This window comes from Ylistrum balloti, unplaced genomic scaffold (assembly GCF_031769215.1).
Source record: "Ylistrum balloti isolate Yb309-2 unplaced genomic scaffold, AGI_CSIRO_Ybal_v1 Utg370006, whole genome shotgun sequence".
Taxonomy (NCBI): Eukaryota; Metazoa; Mollusca; class Bivalvia; order Pectinida; family Pectinidae; genus Ylistrum; species Ylistrum balloti.
Window position 1 is genome coordinate 1,296,269 of NW_026782081.1, and position 18,859 is coordinate 1,315,127.

Consider the following 18,859-nt stretch of genomic DNA (forward strand, 5'->3'; position numbering starts at 1 on the left):
ATACTACAAGCAAACAGCATGTGTCGGATTCCCCAAACTTTGTCGTGCATTGTTCGTCTGATCAATATAAGAACGACACAAAAATATCTCCGAGTCAATGGTATTGATACACAGTCGTTATCAGATAGTTATGACTCTGGTCAAACAAACCCACAGAGAACTTGTTTGCTGACTTAAAATATGAGTGATGAAAAAGAACCTGAGTTTCACTCAACACAACAAGCAATACACGGAGGCTATATCATCTGAACATTCATCGAATGCAACAATACGAAATAATCAAACGTTTTGCTATGTATTCAATACATGTGCATTATATATGATTTAAAGGAATGTTACACTGTAACGAACGTGAGAGCCCACGACAGATGTAAACAGCCCATAAATATTTGGATGTTTCAAGGTTTCGTGCAAAATCATATCATCTTTATATGTAAATCGATGTTCCCAAACATAAACCGGAGGTCATTTTTCTCGTCTAGAATAAATGCCAACACTTTAACAATCACATTTATATATTCACAGGAAGATGTAAATGATGATTTTTCTATTGTCTCATATTGTGACAAAACTTGCCATACAAACAGCGAGTTAATGGTTTTCAATAACTCTTACAGGTTTCGACATGAATTTTGTGTCGAGGTATTAATGTTTCATCGATTTTATATCAGTCTGGCTTCAATTAACGATGTTCCACTCTAAACCGATATTAACAACATTGTTTAATATATCTTTATTTTTTTCTTTAAAGGTTGAATATCTTCCCTCCTTTTCCTGTTTTTGCTCCTAATGATCTAAATATTCCTCTCAGGAAATACGGATATTAATCTGTGCCTGTCAAATCCAAGATGGTCGTCTGTCGGCCATTTTGTTACTACGATCAGATCCAAAATCAAATGGAACACAACTAAAGAAACAGGATAACCCACCTATGTACATGTAATTTGAGGAAAATCCGTCCAGTGCTTCTCATGATATTGTGATTACAAGTCTTCATTGTAAAATTCCACGACGGCCGGTCAGTCCTAAAATTGGAGACCAACGGGAACCCAAATGATATTCAAGAAATACCCATCCAGTGCTTTCCAATATATGGTGATCACAATTGGACAAAACGTCATAATTTGGACAAATTGACAATGTGTACTTCAAATTTTCATTAATATGTAAAGCATTAAAATGTTGTTGTTTTCTGACAAAAAGTATTGTGTACGTTTTCACATCTACATATTCGAAGTATAAAAATGTATATACACTTTTTGGACTCTATTTCGACATATTTCCTTCAACCTACATGTAGCTTACTCAATACCAATTTCAAGCTTTAGATAATCATTTTGGAATCGTGAATATATTTGGTCTGTTTTATTTATTTTGCCAATATTCATTACATCAAGTTTTAATGAATGAATACAACATTGCCAAATATTGATCTCTCTGAATTACCTGTAATATCTGTCTTGCCTTCTCTTGAAAGTCCAAATCAATCAAAGCACTTTTGTATTTTATTGGCTGTAAGTATTCAAGGCCAAGTACAATACACTTAAAATGATTTTCAGTCTTGTTGCTGTTTTACAAACTATTATATACTTTAAAGTTTGTTTTCCAACCATGGACAATAAAAGAGACCAATATATATGTATAATTGTAACTAGTTATATATGTCTCTTAAGAAATAATTTTTACAATTCTAATATCTTTGTGATCAATTCCATTACTCAACACTGAACAAATTAAACACTTTGTCTTGTTTACTGATTTCATTTCCAACTCTTTTTTGTATAGAGATGTATTATATATAGATATTGATGCATCCCAAAGTAAACTGAACGCTGTTCTAAAACTCCCATCGCAATCGAATAGCAGATAGGCATCGCACAATCAACATGATACAAGTATCTTAAATCGAGCTTGAAAACCACTCTGTCGATGATGACCTAGTCGTATCTGCCTTAAGAAGTCATACTTCACATGTCAAGATATATAGTTTTTCATGAAGTCTCTCAATCATTGATGTCAAGCCCATATTCTTTATACAAGTCTCGTGTTCTCACGCCATCAAGCTCAGCTGGAAATAACATAACAAAAGTCATTTGCTAATTAATTTGGAAAAACACATGAATTTGTTTACTGAAATAAGTTAATGTTGACAATGAATGCCATTTGAAAGTAAACAAATAACCGTGCGAAACATTCATTAGAAATCAAACCAGCTCAACAACTCTGGGCAGATTTTGTTCTGTTTGGTTTGGTATTTTTTTTTTTTTTAAATCAATACTTCCAAAACTTATATAAAATGTATTGCTAACATGAAGTGAGGTTTCAATATGTTAAATTAAACAATAAACTTCTGGGGTGACACTAAAGGTCATTATACAAACATTGGATCATTCATTGGTTTAATTACTTACCACTTTAAAATTTGTCTTCTTTCAATGATTCAAAATAGATATAGGTATAAAAATCATGGAAAAATAATAGACTTTTTCAGAAGCTTAAGCTGTGAAGACTGGGCACACTAATATTACATTTCCTAATACTAGTCAGTCGTCTTTCGGAAATACTTTTTGTCATATACAGTACTTAAAATAACTCACCAATCCTACCCAGAACCATTTGTCCCACATCCTTGATTTCATTATAATGGTGCATCATATCCATGTGTGTTGTCAGTTCAGCCACATCAAAGCCACTTTGGAACAATCAAAACATAGTATAGAAGTGAAGTAGCTACTGTTGAATTCATCACTGTACCAGGGATATATATATAGACAAGCACTCAGACATATACCAGTATGTGACACTACAAATACAGTGTAATGTGTTATGTCAATATCAGATGAAATAACAACAACTTCCTAACAGAGACAAATACTGGTAATTACAACAAGATGTTGGAATGGTTGAGGATTTAGAGTTCATAAAATCTTGTAGTATCAGTAGCCGCCATCAAAGAATTCAGACCAAATGGATAAAATTGAATGACGAGCATTAACCACACTGAATCACAAAGTTGTACCTAAGTACATATTCAGCTGTGCTTTGAAGACGACTTCCAGTAATCTATTCCATAGCAGAACAATATCAACAAACAGAATGACATTCATTTTTAGTTCCACTTTGTTCGTAAGGCAATATTTAACATTCAAATTTGCAAAATACACTTAAATTTATCATTACTGCATCCCTCACCTTAAAGAAAGAAGCCGATTTTAACCAATGATAGGTACATGTAGATATTTTATCATTTAATGATATTATTGCAATTTAAATGAAAATTTAACATTCAAATTTGCAAAATACACTTAAATTTATCGTTTTATAGCCCTTGTTTGAATTTGACTATCAATACCAATATAGCAGAGAAACAAAATTCATGTTACGTTTTTATTGGGCTAAGATATCCATACTACAATGTAACTGTACCACAAGTTTAGTTTGATTAACACTGTCACTTTATGAAAACCAGAGCTAAATACAAAACTTAACAGTCCAGCTTCTCGACTTCCCTAAATATCAGAGTTGAAAGACTATAAAATCTGAAAGATATTTTGCAATTGATTGATTTTGGAGATATGGTATGCATTGTATGTGCCAAGTTTTGTTAAAGTTTGGCTTGTCCATCAATGGGTATAAATGTCAATTTCAAACAGTATAGTGAAACATTGACAATGCCGTCGTAGACGGAAATGTAATTATATATAGTCTCGCTTCTGCAACTTTTCGTCAAAGGTGAGACAAATACATAGTAGACAAATATCAGTACTAACATACAAATGCAAAGTACCTCAATTCTATAACTCAAATATTGACACTAGCAGAGATAATGTCAATACCGTCAAACAGATAACTTCTTGGTTAGCAGATAACACAAATACTTAATGATGTTGTATGGTTGTTATAATTATCTCAATAAGAAACATTATATTTCTTAGTGTGGTATAAAGTAAGACATGTTTAATGCTCTTTTGCCTGGTGGTCCCATTATTGGATAAATACCTTGTTCTCATATCAGAACGTGACATTACTTACTTGGATTGATCAAGATTTACATGGCGAGTGTCTTCGATGGAGTAGAAGATACTTTAATAGACTTCCAGGCAACTTGAATCATTAACCTCTACATTTTAATGGGTCTTTCATATTTTTTTCTGTTCATATTTTATGCTAGTTTCATTGAATATAAATTTGAATTGAGATTCTGTTCCTATGACAATATTTCTTTGTTGTTTTAATGAGATGTGTGTAGTTGACATGGCGACAAAATCACAGATAAACAAAACTTTGTATAAAAAGGTATAACCAACAAACATTCTGTCTGAGGAATGTTAATACTACAATTAAACAAAGACAATTATGGCAACAAGAGCATACAGTTACATATGCACTATTGAACATAATCATGGAAGTACTAACGCATCACACAGAAACAATGCTTTCAAACAGATCATCTCAATGTTAGGGTATACATGTACTAAATGAATGAAATAATTGACACGCAACAAAAGCATTGAAACGTCTTTTTAAACACTAGCATAAAGATATAAAAAAAAATGCTAACAGTGAGATGATATCAACATTGTCAAACAGATAGTGCTAAAACTGACACATACTTGACATAGTTGTCATATCAACAGAAAACAAAGATATACACAAACACTGGCACGATGAAATAAAACCAAGAAAAGCAGAAGGATGTCAAAAGAAGCACAATGACGATCATTTTAACATACAGATATACATGTAAATACACTGATACAATGTCAACAAAAGCACACATGAGAACACCAGCACATACACATGATGCTACATAAACAGAAAAATATGATGCCAACACAAGCATACCAAAGAATGTTGTCCATACAGGCAGACAGAGATGCTCATGGCAAGAAAACCAAACAAATAGAAATGCACGTGCCATGTATATATGTATAGTATAAAAACAATTGTAAACAGATAATGGTAATACTCATTACCCATAGGGACAAGAAACTATACACACATGCAAAGACTAACACAGAGAAGTAATGCCTGCAAAATCATACAGCAGAATACTAATACAAGTACACAGAGATAATATCAATATCTATATATGGAGAAAAAGCCAAGAAAACAAATGGAAATAACGTTGACAAGAAAATGCTGTAGAATAATCAAATAATGTCAACAACAAAAAATAAAGTATCAACACAAAATCATACAGATAATAGCAACAGAAGTATACAGATAATAGCAACACAAGCAAATCAAGGCATCAACACAAGTATACAGATAATAGCAAAACAAACAAATCAAGACGTCAATACAAGCATACATATAATAGCAACACAAACAAATCAAGGCGTCAACACAAGCATACAGATAATAGCAACAGAAGCAAATCAAGGTGTCAATACAAGCATACATATAATAGCAACACAAACAAATCAAGGCGTCAACACAAGTATACAGATAATAGCAACAGAAGCAAATCAAGGCGTCAACACAAACATACAGATAATAGCGACAGAAGCAAATCAAGGTGTCAATACAAGCACACATATAATAGCAACACAAACAAATCAAGGCATCAACACAAGTATACAGATAATAGCAAAACAAACAAATCAAGACGTCAATACAAGCATACATATAATAGCAACACAAACAAATCAAGGCGTCAACACAAACATACAGATAATAGCAACAGAAGCAAATCAAGGTGTCAATACAAGCACACATATAATAGCAACACAAACAAATCAAGGCGTCAACACAAACATACAGATAATAGCAACAGAAGCAAATCAAGGTGTCAATACAAGCACACATATAATAGCAACACAAACAAATCAAGGCGTCAACACAAGTATACAGATAATAGCAACAGAAGCAAATCAAGGTGTCAATACAAGCATACAGATAATAGCAACACAAACAAATCAAGGTGTCAACACAAGAGAATGTACTTTTTACTTCTGATACATGATTATTGTGTTATTCTGTCATGAGAGTGAGGTATCATAAAGATCACATCAAACAAGTATATTTCTTTCATTATTTAAAATAGTAAGTAACATCAGAATGAGACATTTTTTAAATTCATAATACAAGTATTGTGCTTTATTTCAAAAGTCCATAAAGATTACAAATCACAAACTAGCCTGATGTTTATGGCAAATATTGAAAGTCTAGAGTTGTTATCTAATTTTCATGTTATTTTTGGATGGAACTTCTGAATGTTGAATCATTCCCTATTTGTTCAATGAAAAATGCACACTCATTTCCACCCACAAGTACTTTTGATTTCTTTTACAATAGGCCTTAACAGAAAATTACTTAAGATGTACTCTACCTATTCTTGAGACTGTCAATATCCTTCTGCACATTTTTTGTGGTCTCTTCCAGCTTCTTTATCTCATTCCTCAGTACATCTGGGTGAGACAGGACAGTTTTCTTCTGGTTGCTGGCTTGATTATGTAACTACACAATATGTAAAGCATTCCATATAAATATTTAATTTGCAATACTTCTAAATGTTTGATTCTTTTCATTATAGATTTTTTTTTCATTTTCCATCTTTGTGCATGTGCCTTTTAAAAACGCATTGCACAACATGAGGAAACACAAAAAATCTTTCATTTTAGTCGTCAATTCAATCATTATATCTTTATCATAAATGAAATGCCAATCATATTTCAACATTATGCACTTACCTGTGTACAATAAATTGCTTTAAAAGATAAAAAAACAATCTAAAGGTGCAAATGTTTATATATATGTATAGATATATTATATATAGGTAAACAACAGAATGTAGTTCACACATGCAGTTTGTTTTCATATCATACTATTTTTTTCTAATTTGTATTTAAAAGCAGATTAAAACTGCAAAAAAAGATAAGACTTAAGTATTTTGTATACAATTTTCTTCAAATAAGCCGGTTCATGATATAACCTACATGTTTGTGTATGACTTTATAATATTAAATCCACTAAATGTAATATTCATAAATTTGTTAAAAGATCTTAGAGTTGTGACACCAGTTTTAGCACACTCTTTGAACTTCCTCTCTTATTCAACTGCTTACTGGAGATTTGAAGGAACTGCTTGATCTTCTCTTCATTGTTGCTTCCTGTTGATAATAGAAAAAAAAATACATGAAAATATTGCTAGCTTTAATATTCATTATCAACAATCAAGTGTTAGGTATTAGCTTCCCTGAGTAAGTGTCACACAAAATTCCTTTGTAAACAAAAAAAAAATCTTCTGCATACCACGCTTGTACATAATATCACCATTAACTTTACTGGCATTCTTTATGTGACAGGTAGTTCAATTACTATTAACTTAGTAAAGTGTCTTATCATTGTCTGTCAGTACATGTTAGTCAACTATGTTGGGAAGTTCCTGTTACACGTGTCGTGTCAGGGTGGTGGTGTCATTGTCCATATTTGGTGTTGTTTTTGTCCTGAATGTAAATTAGGGTTCAAGGAGTTGTGAAAAAGCATGCAATGGTGAGTGGAGTATGGAAGTGAAATAATAAAAACCCTTTTACACAGCGTGCCCGGCGCACTATAGCCAGGACTGTCATATATACGGACGTATCCTCTGGGGTCCTTTTACGTATGCCCGCATGATAGTACGAAATGTGTACAGAATGAAGCACTTTACCAGACCAACGGGGTTTTGGAAGGTAAATATTATAATCTACGTTTCAATTACTTTCATTCCCGGAATTGGACTTGATATGTATACAGTAAATTAAAATGTACATGTTACGTAACATATCACCATGTCATAGTACTATCCAGCAATTTGTGTATTTTTTTCAGGGGTTTCATGCTATAGCTGTTCACGGGAAGGCCCAATAAATGAATGGCAGGCAATTTCGTTGTTGTTATATTTGACCTGTGACAATTATAAAAATAGCTACCAGGCACTCAATCTAGTATATGCACTCTATTAAAGACACTTTCTACTAAAACAATTCACAAATGTGGGAATTGACCAAGTAAATATTGAGGTAGTATATAAAAGATAAAAGATTTTTTTTTGTTTAGAAATATCATTATTATGCATATTGTAGTTTATAATAAAACTTATTTGTATTTGAAAGGTAACTATGCATTTATGAAAGTAAAATGTCAATCAAACCATGATTAAACAATGAACAGCTAGTTATTTGCAGCACATAAAAAGAAATAAGTCCACATGCTCCACAAATTTCGATAAACAATCCAAGTCACTATGCCACACAGAAATTTTTAAAAAGCAGCACACTTTGCATATATAACAATAATATATTCATGTGTGTGTTTTCCTTCTTCTTTCATATTTACAGTATCACCTGTTTTTCTTATTGTTTCCTAAATCACAACCTGAGACTCCAAATACCACCATCTTTAGGATTTCTTTGGGCTGTGTGAAAGAGCAGTGGAAGTATACATTCCTGTCAAGTTTCCCAACCAGGAATTGAGCCCAGGTCTCCAGCATATTACTTTACTGGCTCAACCAACTGCGCCAAAGAAGCATGCTCTATCAGCTGAGTGACAAAGACATACTGCACTTAATACTATGTACATTATGTACAAACCACGTTCATCCACTCTTTTACACTATGCATTATATATGTTTTAATTATATTTAGGCCTTCTAGTTTCAAATATTTACAGTTGTTATTGAAAAATACATGTAGTTACAATGTAGATGTACTTAATTTGTTTTGGAAACATTTTCTTTGGGGGTTCCCTTTTGCTATCGATGTTCAGCGACGTCTTTCCATAGCACAACTGCTTTGCGATACTCTTTACAAGACATCCCTTTTCATTATTTTGGACAATTATACCATATCTCAAAACATTTTCCTGCAAGCTGTATATGTGTAACATGTACTAGGCCTAATGTGTAACATGTACTAGGCCTATTGCGCTACTGCATTACTGTACATGTCATGTAGGTGGTGGGATATACATTCTTTCTCTATACATGTATGTTGCTCTTTGGACTCTCTCTATTTTGTCTACATGTGTCTTGTAGCTACCTCTTTTACTGACTTATCTAAATTACATGTCTTACCTACAGGTACATGTATGCCTGTAGGTAAAGCTGCGAGGCGGTTTGCAAACGTGCCAGTTCTTTTCAAGCGTCCCCATGAAAGTGAAAGCGAAAGTAAAATCGAAACCAAAAGGGTAGATATATCCGGTAATGCTTCATTACTCTAGGCATATGATAAGACGCGAATACATTAGTTGTAATCATACTTAATAATATCTTCCATTGGTCCAGAGTCGTTTAACCCCAAGCATTTCGTTTCATTTCAAACGTTTGAGCAACTATGACAACTTTGTTTAAGCTAGGCTGCTTTTCTATAACGCGGCTGAAACTGTCCGGGTGGTTCAGAACGATTCTCATTATAATCGAACGCGCCTGTACTGAGGGTTGAAAATATTTGGGAATTATTTGAAACATAAAACGGAGGAACTAATAATAAAACATGGTCCATTGAAACCCGTTCTGGATTTAATAACATTTCCGGTAGAAAGTTCCGGTCCATTTGTTTTACTCACTTGCTGACGCCTCGGAGTCACGGACGCTTGTCTTAACTTGTTCGAAGTTCCTTGATCAAGAGACAGCATCCGGGAGCCATCGGTCCAAACAAAACATTGAAAATGGAGTTGGCTACACTCAGAAAAATGGATTTTAAACCAACGTTGCAAGTACTTGTTGGATCATTTCTTGCATTTCCGTTGACTTACTGTCTTAACATGACGACCTCGATGGGAGACCACCGACTGATTCTGGTTGCCGGCATCATAACATTGTTTTCTTTTATGATGCTTGCTTACACCTTCGTCAGAAATCATCGACTAAACGGAGAACCCTTTTTCTTCGGTAAAACTTTTACTGTTTCCTTCTGAGTCCTTGTCAGCTTCAAAACATTTTACCAGTACCGTATATATACACGTACAATGTCAGCTTGTGAACATGTATACACTGAACTCAACAATACTAATATAACTTGATATAGCACATGTACATCATTACACAACCGAATGCATGCCACTGAATCTCAAGTTTTCAGAGACCATTCACTTGCTATAACATCAAGTTAAATCATTGCACTAAAATGTATTTTATGAAGATATCTGACGAAAATAATTTATTTCTAAGACAGGCTATATTTTTCTCAAATTAGTAACGATTTCGACCTGTACACGTTTATTATACACTGTATTGCTAACAGAGATTTACAGAACAAAGTGTCAGAATCTTTCCTAGAGCTTTCATATGATGATGATCTCCACAAAACATTATTTTGCAACCTAAACCATACTTAAAAATCCAGTGTTTTACTGTAATACAATTTATTTAGAAATAGTCAATATAATTGAAAGTGTGCATGTCATGATCACCTAAATTTGTACTTTCTGCTTGTATACTGGCAAATCCAGTTGATGAACCAGAATGGCGTCAGATATTGACAGGCAGTTGCCAGTAGTAGACACATTTCTTTGGACTGTAATTACCGTTATCATATTTTGTTGTAATCCCAAATCTTTTCAAAACATATGAAGTATATGGTGACTATTAGACCTTTACTTCGGCTTTTTCATAAGCAGTTACCAGATCAAAAGATGCCCCATCAGAATGTTGAGAGAAATAGCATTGGCACATTACAGTTGAGAAAAAAATCATTGGTAGCATTGTCCTTGATGATGCCTCATCAGAATGTTGATGGAAATAGCATTGGCACATCACAGTTGAGAAAAAAAATCATTGGTAGCATTGTCCTTGATGATGCCTCATCAGAATGTTGAGAGAAATAGCATTGGCACATCACAGTTGAGAAAAAAAATCATTGGTAGCATTGTCCTTGATGATGCCTCATCAGAATGTTGAGAGAAATAGCATTGGCACATCACAGTTGAGAAAAAAAATCATTGGTAGCATGATGCCTCATCAGAATGTTGAGAGAAATAGCACATGCCTCATCAGAATGTTGAGAGAAATAGCAGAAAAAAATCATTGGTAGCATTGTCCTTGATGATGCCTCATCAGAATGTTGATGGAAATAGCATTGACACATTACAGTTGAGAAAAAAATCATTGATAGCATGGTCCTTGATGATGGGGAGCTCTGAGTTCAAAATGATAACAAAAAATTGATGTGATGTTGATTCTAAGCCTCAATTCTAGCATTGCATAAATAATATTTGTTAATTTTTTTATTATTATTTTCCAGCATGGAGTGTGTTTGCCTTCACATCATGTGTTGACTTGATCATAGGTTTAGAGCTGGATGGTCATATTTCTGGTTTTATGGAGTTTTATTTCAAAGAGGGGGAGCCATACTTGCGGACAGCACATGGAACCATGATAAATTGGTGGGATGGCACTGGACAATATGCTATGTATCTGGTTCTGATTACACTCATTGCTAACAGGTAAATAATGAAAGTGTAACATCAAAAGTCTTGTCTAAAAATTTAAGGTATTACAGGATGAAGATTTGAACAGTAATCATGTTTACCATGTATTGTAAAAGTACAATTTGGCCTGAGCAAAACTCAGCTCAGACTCACACTTTGATAGATTGGCTCAATGGAAAATTCATGCTTCCTCAAGTAATTTCTATATACACTGTATATATATAAACTGCATTAAGTGCAATCATATTTTAGTGCAATACCTTCATTGTGGAAAGAGCTAAAATAAGATTATGGCTGAACAATGTAAGCATATAGTAAAATTATTGTTTGAAAAACCAAACCTAAAACACAGAATTGAACGATTACTGTATTTATTAACTCCAGAAATTGAAGCAAGATGATTTGAACATCAGGAAATTAGAATGTTTAAAACACAAGATCTACTCACTTCATGTTAGAAATGAGAAATCTGATCCATTTGTATATTTAATTGTAATTATTTTGTTTGTTCGTGTACATGTTTGGTCGTTTATAGGATGAATTGTCATGAAGTGTGCCTTTACTGGGTCGGGTCTATTGGAAACAGTATGATTGTTTTACTACTTGGTGGTGCGACAGGTAGGTCTATAAAGCATACTTATTATCTACATACATGTTTACAGGTACAGGGTCTTTTGTGAGTTTCCGTTTCAGATAAGATTATGAAATTCATTGATATGGATATGAAACTGAGTGAACTTGTTGTACAATGTCACCAGCACACACATTCTGCATGTAACTTAAGACATTAATGCAGACATTCACAAAAACAGTATACATGTATTTCATTAGACTGATACAAGATTTTAAAGGGTGATATTTTCACTCTTTATCTTGTTCTGTGGTAATTTCAGAATGCATAATATGACCCAAGGAAGCTTCAATGCATGACATTACAATGGTAATAATAGGAACCATCATCACATCACTGTTAGGTAATATTCAAAGCACATGTATTACAACAAAATATAATGTAATGAGTGTTGATAAATATTTGATACAATATCACATAAATTCAGTGGATAATAGGATAATCAATGTGAGAGTTTACCGTCACATACTAGTTGAAGCATTAGTATAAGCTGACAGTTTGATGAGATGCACATATTGAACTTGACTGACCCCAAGGGGCTGATGGGTGGGCTCAAAAATGGGTCAAATTGACTTAAATTTTTATAGATGTTCTACTGTTCCTGAATGGAATATTTTATTTAGGAAAATTCAAATCTTAAGTGTAATTTCTTTTCATTCAAACTTGGTTAGAAGCCTTAAAATGGGATAACAGTAAATATATATACAAAATGTACATTTGCATTATGTATACAATATAGTTAAATTTATCTTACTTTAAAAAAAATAATTTCTATAACATATGTTACAAGAAGCTTTGTGACTCAGGTGAGTGTTAAGGCCCTTTGGCCACTTGTTAGTAAATGTACTAACAATTATCAGCATGCATTAGATGCAAAATCAGATCAACTTTCTTTATATTTAGGTACATTTAAGGTTCGTGGTTCTTATCTCCTGAATGTCCCGTATGTTGTTGTACCTATCTGGGCAGGTTTACGTTTCCTTCGACAGTCTAACAAAACCAGAAGCCAACTACGGGTAGGATATCTCTTCATTCGTAACTATGCATAGCATTTTCAAGGAAGTATCACTGCATGGCAAAAAAATAAAATTTAAAAAGTTATGATTATCATTATATCTATAAGAGTCATAAACTAATAAGATACTTCACATATTTTATACCATGTGTTAATTTTATATTAATTTCATGGATATATATGAATAATGAAGTAAAATAAAATTCATAAATGTTAATTGAGTCATAATTTTGGTGAATGAAAACATTTGCTATTTTCATTGAAAAAGTTTCCAGTGATTTTGAATAATCATTTTGGTATTTGTTTTTTATCGTTTCTTTTTAGTTAATGCGTAAATCAGGGCACGAGTTGAGTTTACTAAACCGACCATGGGACTTTGTCTTCATTGTTTGTTTTGTCTTGGGAATTGCATTCTCCTTGTTTAGAGGAGTGGTAAGTATACTTCAGAAATAAAACAAAAATCATCTGCAAAATTTTATTAGGTCACCTGAGTCTCATGGTGACTTATTGCGATCACCTGTGTCTGTTGTCGTGCTTCCATACACAAACCTTCCCTGGTCTATGGTGAACCAGAATAGTGAATTATACAGTCACCACCCCACATGGGCCCGAGGGACGGGGCCAAAAGGGTTAAATTGACTCAAATTTCAAAATCTGCTCCTGAACACCCAGATATGGTAGACTCAAATGCTTTTCATGGATGCAAACATCTTAATGTGTGTGACCAAATTGTGAATTTCAAGGCCTCAGGGTCTCGCATTACCTGTGAGGATGGGCCAAATGGGGTCACATTGATTCCTATTTCAAAAATATTCTCATCACCCAGATATAGTGTAGTATCAAATGCTCTTCATTAATGAAAGGGTCTTAAGGTGCTTTACCAAACTATGAATTTCATGGCCCCAGGGTGTCGCATTTACCCGTGGGGAAAGGTTAAAAGTTACTATAGTGTATACAGGAAAAAAAATAAGAGCGAAGGATATCGGCTAGATTTTATGATATATTGAACCTGGCTGAACCCAAGGGGCTGATGGGTGGGTCAAAAGGGGTCAAATTGACTCAGATTTCAAAAATCTTCTTCTCAACACCATGGTATGTTAGGATCAAATGCTCTCCATTGCTGGAAGCATCGTAAAGTTCTTTGATAAACAAAGTGGGTCTTACATTTCTTCCTTAGGAGGAGGTTTACTAAACTATAATTTTGATATAAGAATTGCATTTTTGAGCATAATGTTGTTTACTTCCCACTGGAAATAACTTTGTAAGAACTGTTAGTATAGGATGACAGCTTTGATGGTATGCTTGCATTGACACTGGCTTACTGTTGTCAATGTCACAATTTCTTTTTCATAACACTTGAAAGCTACTTGCCCTTTAACTTTTATATTCAGTATTGCGTATCACAGGTGACTGTCAAGGCTGCTAGGCCCCTTGTTATTAATTAGGTATGTCAATTTGAATGTTTGGTAGCATTTCCTTTTTACATCCTACATTAGGGTAACAGTTTACAACATGTACCAATACCCGTGTTTGATAAATGCTTCTCTGTTACAGGTAGCCTTAGGCTGTGATCATGAATACATCAAAGCTTACCTGAAGAATTATGAACCGTACCTCAATGATCCAAATATGTTCTCACGAATACAGGTAAACTTTATTATAGAAATTGTGTGTGATATATTATAAGCTAACATCAAATAACATTTAACTTAGAAATATCTAGGGATAAAACAGACAAAAATAAAGAATAAGAATCTGTAATAATACTTGTATTGAAGCTGAGAAAAATTGTTTGTTGTGAGACACCAACCCCCATCTTCATGATATTTCTTATTTAAGCTTATTCTGTTTTGTGATGTCCCTCTGTAATTTGTGTACCATCAATAAGGTACTTTTTCAGTATGGTATGTAATGATATTAGCTGAATTCCTCCTTTTTTAGATGCTGACCTACCTGTTTTATTTTGTGCCATACTATGTGTCTGCCATTTATGGTCTGGTAAACCCCGGAGAAACGTGGATGTCTGACTGGGCAATCCTTCATGCTGGCGCTGCTACTCAGGTCACACTTCCATTTATATTTGTGTAATTGGTCTGATGAATTCTATGGATAAGTTATTTGTATTTTGAAGCATCTTGTTACTGATTATAAAACAAATTTGCTGATTATCTTTACAAGGATAGTTACATGGAAATGAAATATTGCTTTTTGTGTTGCAGAGTCAAGTGGTTCATATCCTAGCGTCTTTCCACTGGCGTACAGTGGCAGCAGGATTTGGTTCACCAACTGACATTTACGACAGCCATGGGCAGGTGTTTTGGTATGCCAACCTTCTGCTGCTGGTTGTACCACAACTGTTTGCCTGGCGATGCTACACTGATCAAGAATTCTTTTTCAGCACATATCATGATGGCATCATGTTTGACAGATTAGAACCCTCTAGTGCTCAGAAGAGTGCAGGCAATACCACCACCTTCTCCAAGGTGTCCACAAAGAAAACTACTACAATCACTGATTCAGTTGGAGGTGTTAAAACTACTACAACGGAGGTCGAGGGTCGAGTAACCAGGAGTAAAAAGAAGTTGTAATAGGACGTCATATATATATATGTAGCTCTATCAAAATGGCAGTCTGCTTACATCTAAACAAGATGTGTAGGGCTATTTTAACACTGTAACATATACATTGTACATGAGTTTGTATGTTTTTATTCTTACTAGAATAACATTGTTAACATTTTCAAATATCACCTGAAAAGAAATATTTTAAGGATGTTGATTGAATCAGTCAGATCTGTTATATTACTTAGTTTAGATTGATTAAAATAACCAGAATAGGCATCACATAAATCCCTTGAATTATCACCTATCATCTCCTCACATACATTAAGAACTAAATCCTCTCAGTGACAGTGTATTTATGTAAGGATTTCAATCCCCCAGATTCTATTATTATGTAAGCAATATACTAGTTGATGAAATGACTGACTTTGGTCATCCAATGAACATTTGTAGTTTTTGTTTTATCATTTCCATACCAGTCATATTTGATTTTTTAAAAAATGGGAGAAGATGGATAAAAGCATTTCTGCTATCATTGAGAAATAAACTCATACTTGGAGACCATTACTGTAAAACCTTCCCAAACTTTTATCAACCTGTTTGATGTGTTTGAGGCTGATTGTCATTACCAATCATGAGTACTAATATACTTTTGATTGCTGATATATGCTACACAAAGTGCTATTAGTTATGTCAAAGTTCTATTATTCAAATATTATAAGCATCTTTTTGAGTATAAGATGTGACATTGCCTTAAACTTGTTGTGAGGTATTATGTTAATTTATTTTACTGGAAGTAGAACAAAGGTCCTACATGTGTGTACAGGCCAGGGAAGATTTGATAATACTAGACTTCCTATACCAAAAGAAGCTGTTGGTAGGTCAGTTAACTTTATAGAATTTACAATGTATAAATGCAGACTTTTAAAAGGCACCATGTAAATTTCAGAAAATGTTGTATAACAGGTGAAGAGCACCTGTTTTTATAATTTGCCTTTCTACTGCTAAGTAATACAACTTCCATATGAAAATAAGATTTTGTTTATCACATAACACCCATGACAATTAGAACGTGAGCTGAATCTCTTCACTTAATTTATCTGACAGGAGGGCAAAATTTGCTTATGAATAATTGACATTTCTCTGGCATTATGTTCCAACTTATTCATGTCCATATCTTTGAAAGGAATATTGATATCAGTGCTAGAAAAGTTATATGATTTCTAAGACATGCATTGGCTTATTTTATATAGGACCCATTTTGGTGAGCCTCTGGTGAGATGGAAATATTATAGGGAAAATTTTAAATAATTTCTATCACAATTATTTCAGCAAATTTCAGCATTTTTCCATCAATCAAATTTGAAGTCGTTTTGGCACCATATAAATCGTCTTCAATGATAACTTGACTTTAGCGTGTAGTTTGTGAATATGTGGTATTATATTATCATGGCATGATAATGGATCAAGATGGTAGACCATATAACATGGTTTCATACGCAAAAATATTACTTGATTAGAACTCGTTAACATGACAATCATACTATAAATGGCTATACGGGTTAACTCTGTAATTTATACCTGTAATATAATAATAGAGAAAAATATATATATTTTTCACACAGCAGCAAGTCTTTACAAGACACGTTTTCATATATATTGTCTTTTGATAAACCATTTATAGTTATCAAAATTTTAAAACATACATGATTTATTTTTTTTACACATTCTACATTCCAAAATTTTTAAGTATTTTTTATCATCTTTTAATATACATTATACATTAATTAATCTGAATTAAAGTTTATGACTAATTTCAATTTCTAATGATGATGATGATGGTGATGCATGCCCAGGTAGTAAATCATTTAAATGTAATGGTATTTAAGGGTGTGGTCCTAATTTGTTTTTTCTTTTGTTATTTTTTATATCTTCAAAATTTTAAATAGTTTATAGATAATTAACGTATTACAATGACCTAATCTCGTGGGTTTAGGACAATTGTTACATTGACAACTGCTTTAAAGTCCCAATGTATTTACATGTAACTTTATATGATTCCAAACAGCTCAACTGCAGAATTAAACATGCTGTTAGATGATTGCCACTGATTAAGGTAGTATGACGTGTATAATGGAAAATAATGACATCTCAATCATTCTATATACATGTATCTGCCCAAAATAACAAGTTTGTTTTTTGAAAGCTCAATTTTGTATTTATGTACATGAATCCATACCTTCAATAATAAACTATTTTAAGCGTGTATTTTATCTTCATTTGTTGCATATATCATATTGTGACAGTATGGATAGATACATTTGGAGTACTGTATGCCTGTTGGTTTTGTCATAAAAAGGACAACATAATGGAACTTAATTTATATCCTAAATTAATGACACACGGGCAACATATTAATAGAAAAAATATAACCACTGTCGTGTAACCGTTAAGGAATGGTCTTTTCAAGATAGCGGAGGAAGGTGCTCACTATAAGTTACAAAATCATTGGTTTATAGATACAATCTGAAGGAGACGAGTATGAAATTATCTTGGTGTGCGACTGATGTTGAGTCTGTTGTGTCCTTGATTTCCAGTTCAGTCTTGTGATTCATAAAAAAATGTATCATCAATATATTTAAGAGGGATAATGAAGGTCTATTGTCTGTTTAGACAAGACCTATAAAGTCTGCTTTAGATGAAAACAAAAACAATCGAGAGAAGGATACAGATTGTGCCTAAGCACGAAGGTTACCGACTTGCGATTTCTTTTCAATTCGACAACTACAGAGACGACCATAACACATTATAAATGCCATGTGTCATTGGACAAATGCGTGGCCAATAGAGCTGAATGTGAAGAATGTTAACACCTGGAAATCGGAAACAATGCCAAATTATCATTGGACACCCTACCGCCTATTATTCTCACCTCAAAATAACTTCCAACTGCGAGACAACTGCCTATTACAACCCACTTCGAGACAACTATCCATTGCCAAATGCACATATACACATGTCAAGTATATTAGAAACAAATATCAGACTTTACCAACAACATTGTTACACATATGAACAACAATGAAGACAATGAGAGATAACGTCGGGAACTATTATTTTTATATATCGTGCATCCTAAACTCTACCGAGCCAAAGTGAAGTAGACAGCAAATTTAAACGTGCCAATGATTACCCGTGGCACCGACCTGGACTAAATGTGGACCAGAACAAGTTTTGATG

At 33.4% G+C, this 18,859-nt stretch overlaps 2 protein-coding genes across 2 annotated transcripts; one reads left to right on the forward strand and one right to left on the reverse strand.

Moving 5' to 3' along the window:
• Nucleotides 1-1,729: 1,729 nt before the first annotated feature.
• LOC132548240 (DNA repair protein SWI5 homolog) lies at nt 1,730-9,118 on the reverse strand. The gene is made up of 5 exons (XM_060212081.1): nt 9,063-9,118; nt 7,071-7,115; nt 6,335-6,462; nt 2,598-2,692; nt 1,730-2,068 (listed from the first exon to the last, which is right to left on the reverse strand). The coding sequence occupies exons 2-5, from the start codon at nt 7,104-7,106 to the stop codon at nt 2,004-2,006; spliced, it is 324 nt and encodes a 107-aa protein (XP_060068064.1). The 5' UTR covers nt 7,107-7,115; nt 9,063-9,118; the 3' UTR covers nt 1,730-2,003.
• A 545-nt stretch (nt 9,119-9,663) lies between these two features.
• On the forward strand, nt 9,664-17,378 carry LOC132548242 (transmembrane 6 superfamily member 1-like). The gene is made up of 8 exons (XM_060212085.1): nt 9,664-9,874; nt 11,226-11,427; nt 11,948-12,030; nt 12,947-13,059; nt 13,383-13,490; nt 14,613-14,705; nt 15,000-15,119; nt 15,278-17,378. The coding sequence occupies exons 1-8, from the start codon at nt 9,676-9,678 to the stop codon at nt 15,644-15,646; spliced, it is 1,287 nt and encodes a 428-aa protein (XP_060068068.1). The 5' UTR covers nt 9,664-9,675; the 3' UTR covers nt 15,647-17,378.
• Nucleotides 17,379-18,859: the final 1,481 nt, after the last annotated feature.

Bases quoted from the DNA above. Each gene is read 5' to 3' on its own strand.
- LOC132548240 (XM_060212081.1), bottom strand. From the start codon at position 7,106: ATGAAGAGAAGATCAAGCAGTTCCTTCAAATCTCCA. The intron at 6,463-7,070 runs GTAAGCAGTTGA...CATATTGTGTAG, and splicing joins GCAGTTCCTTCAAATCTCCA to TTACATAATCAAGCCAGCAA. The intron at 2,069-2,597 runs GTGAGTTATTTT...TGTTATTTCCAG, and splicing joins AATGGTTCTGGGTAGGATTG to CTGAGCTTGATGGCGTGAGA.
- LOC132548242 (XM_060212085.1), top strand. From the start codon at position 9,676: ATGGATTTTAAACCAACGTTGCAAGTACTTGTTGGATCATTTCTTGCA. The intron at 9,875-11,225 runs GTAAAACTTTTA...ATTATTTTCCAG, and splicing joins CGGAGAACCCTTTTTCTTCG to CATGGAGTGTGTTTGCCTTC. The intron at 12,031-12,946 runs GTAGGTCTATAA...CTTTATATTTAG, and splicing joins ACTACTTGGTGGTGCGACAG to GTACATTTAAGGTTCGTGGT.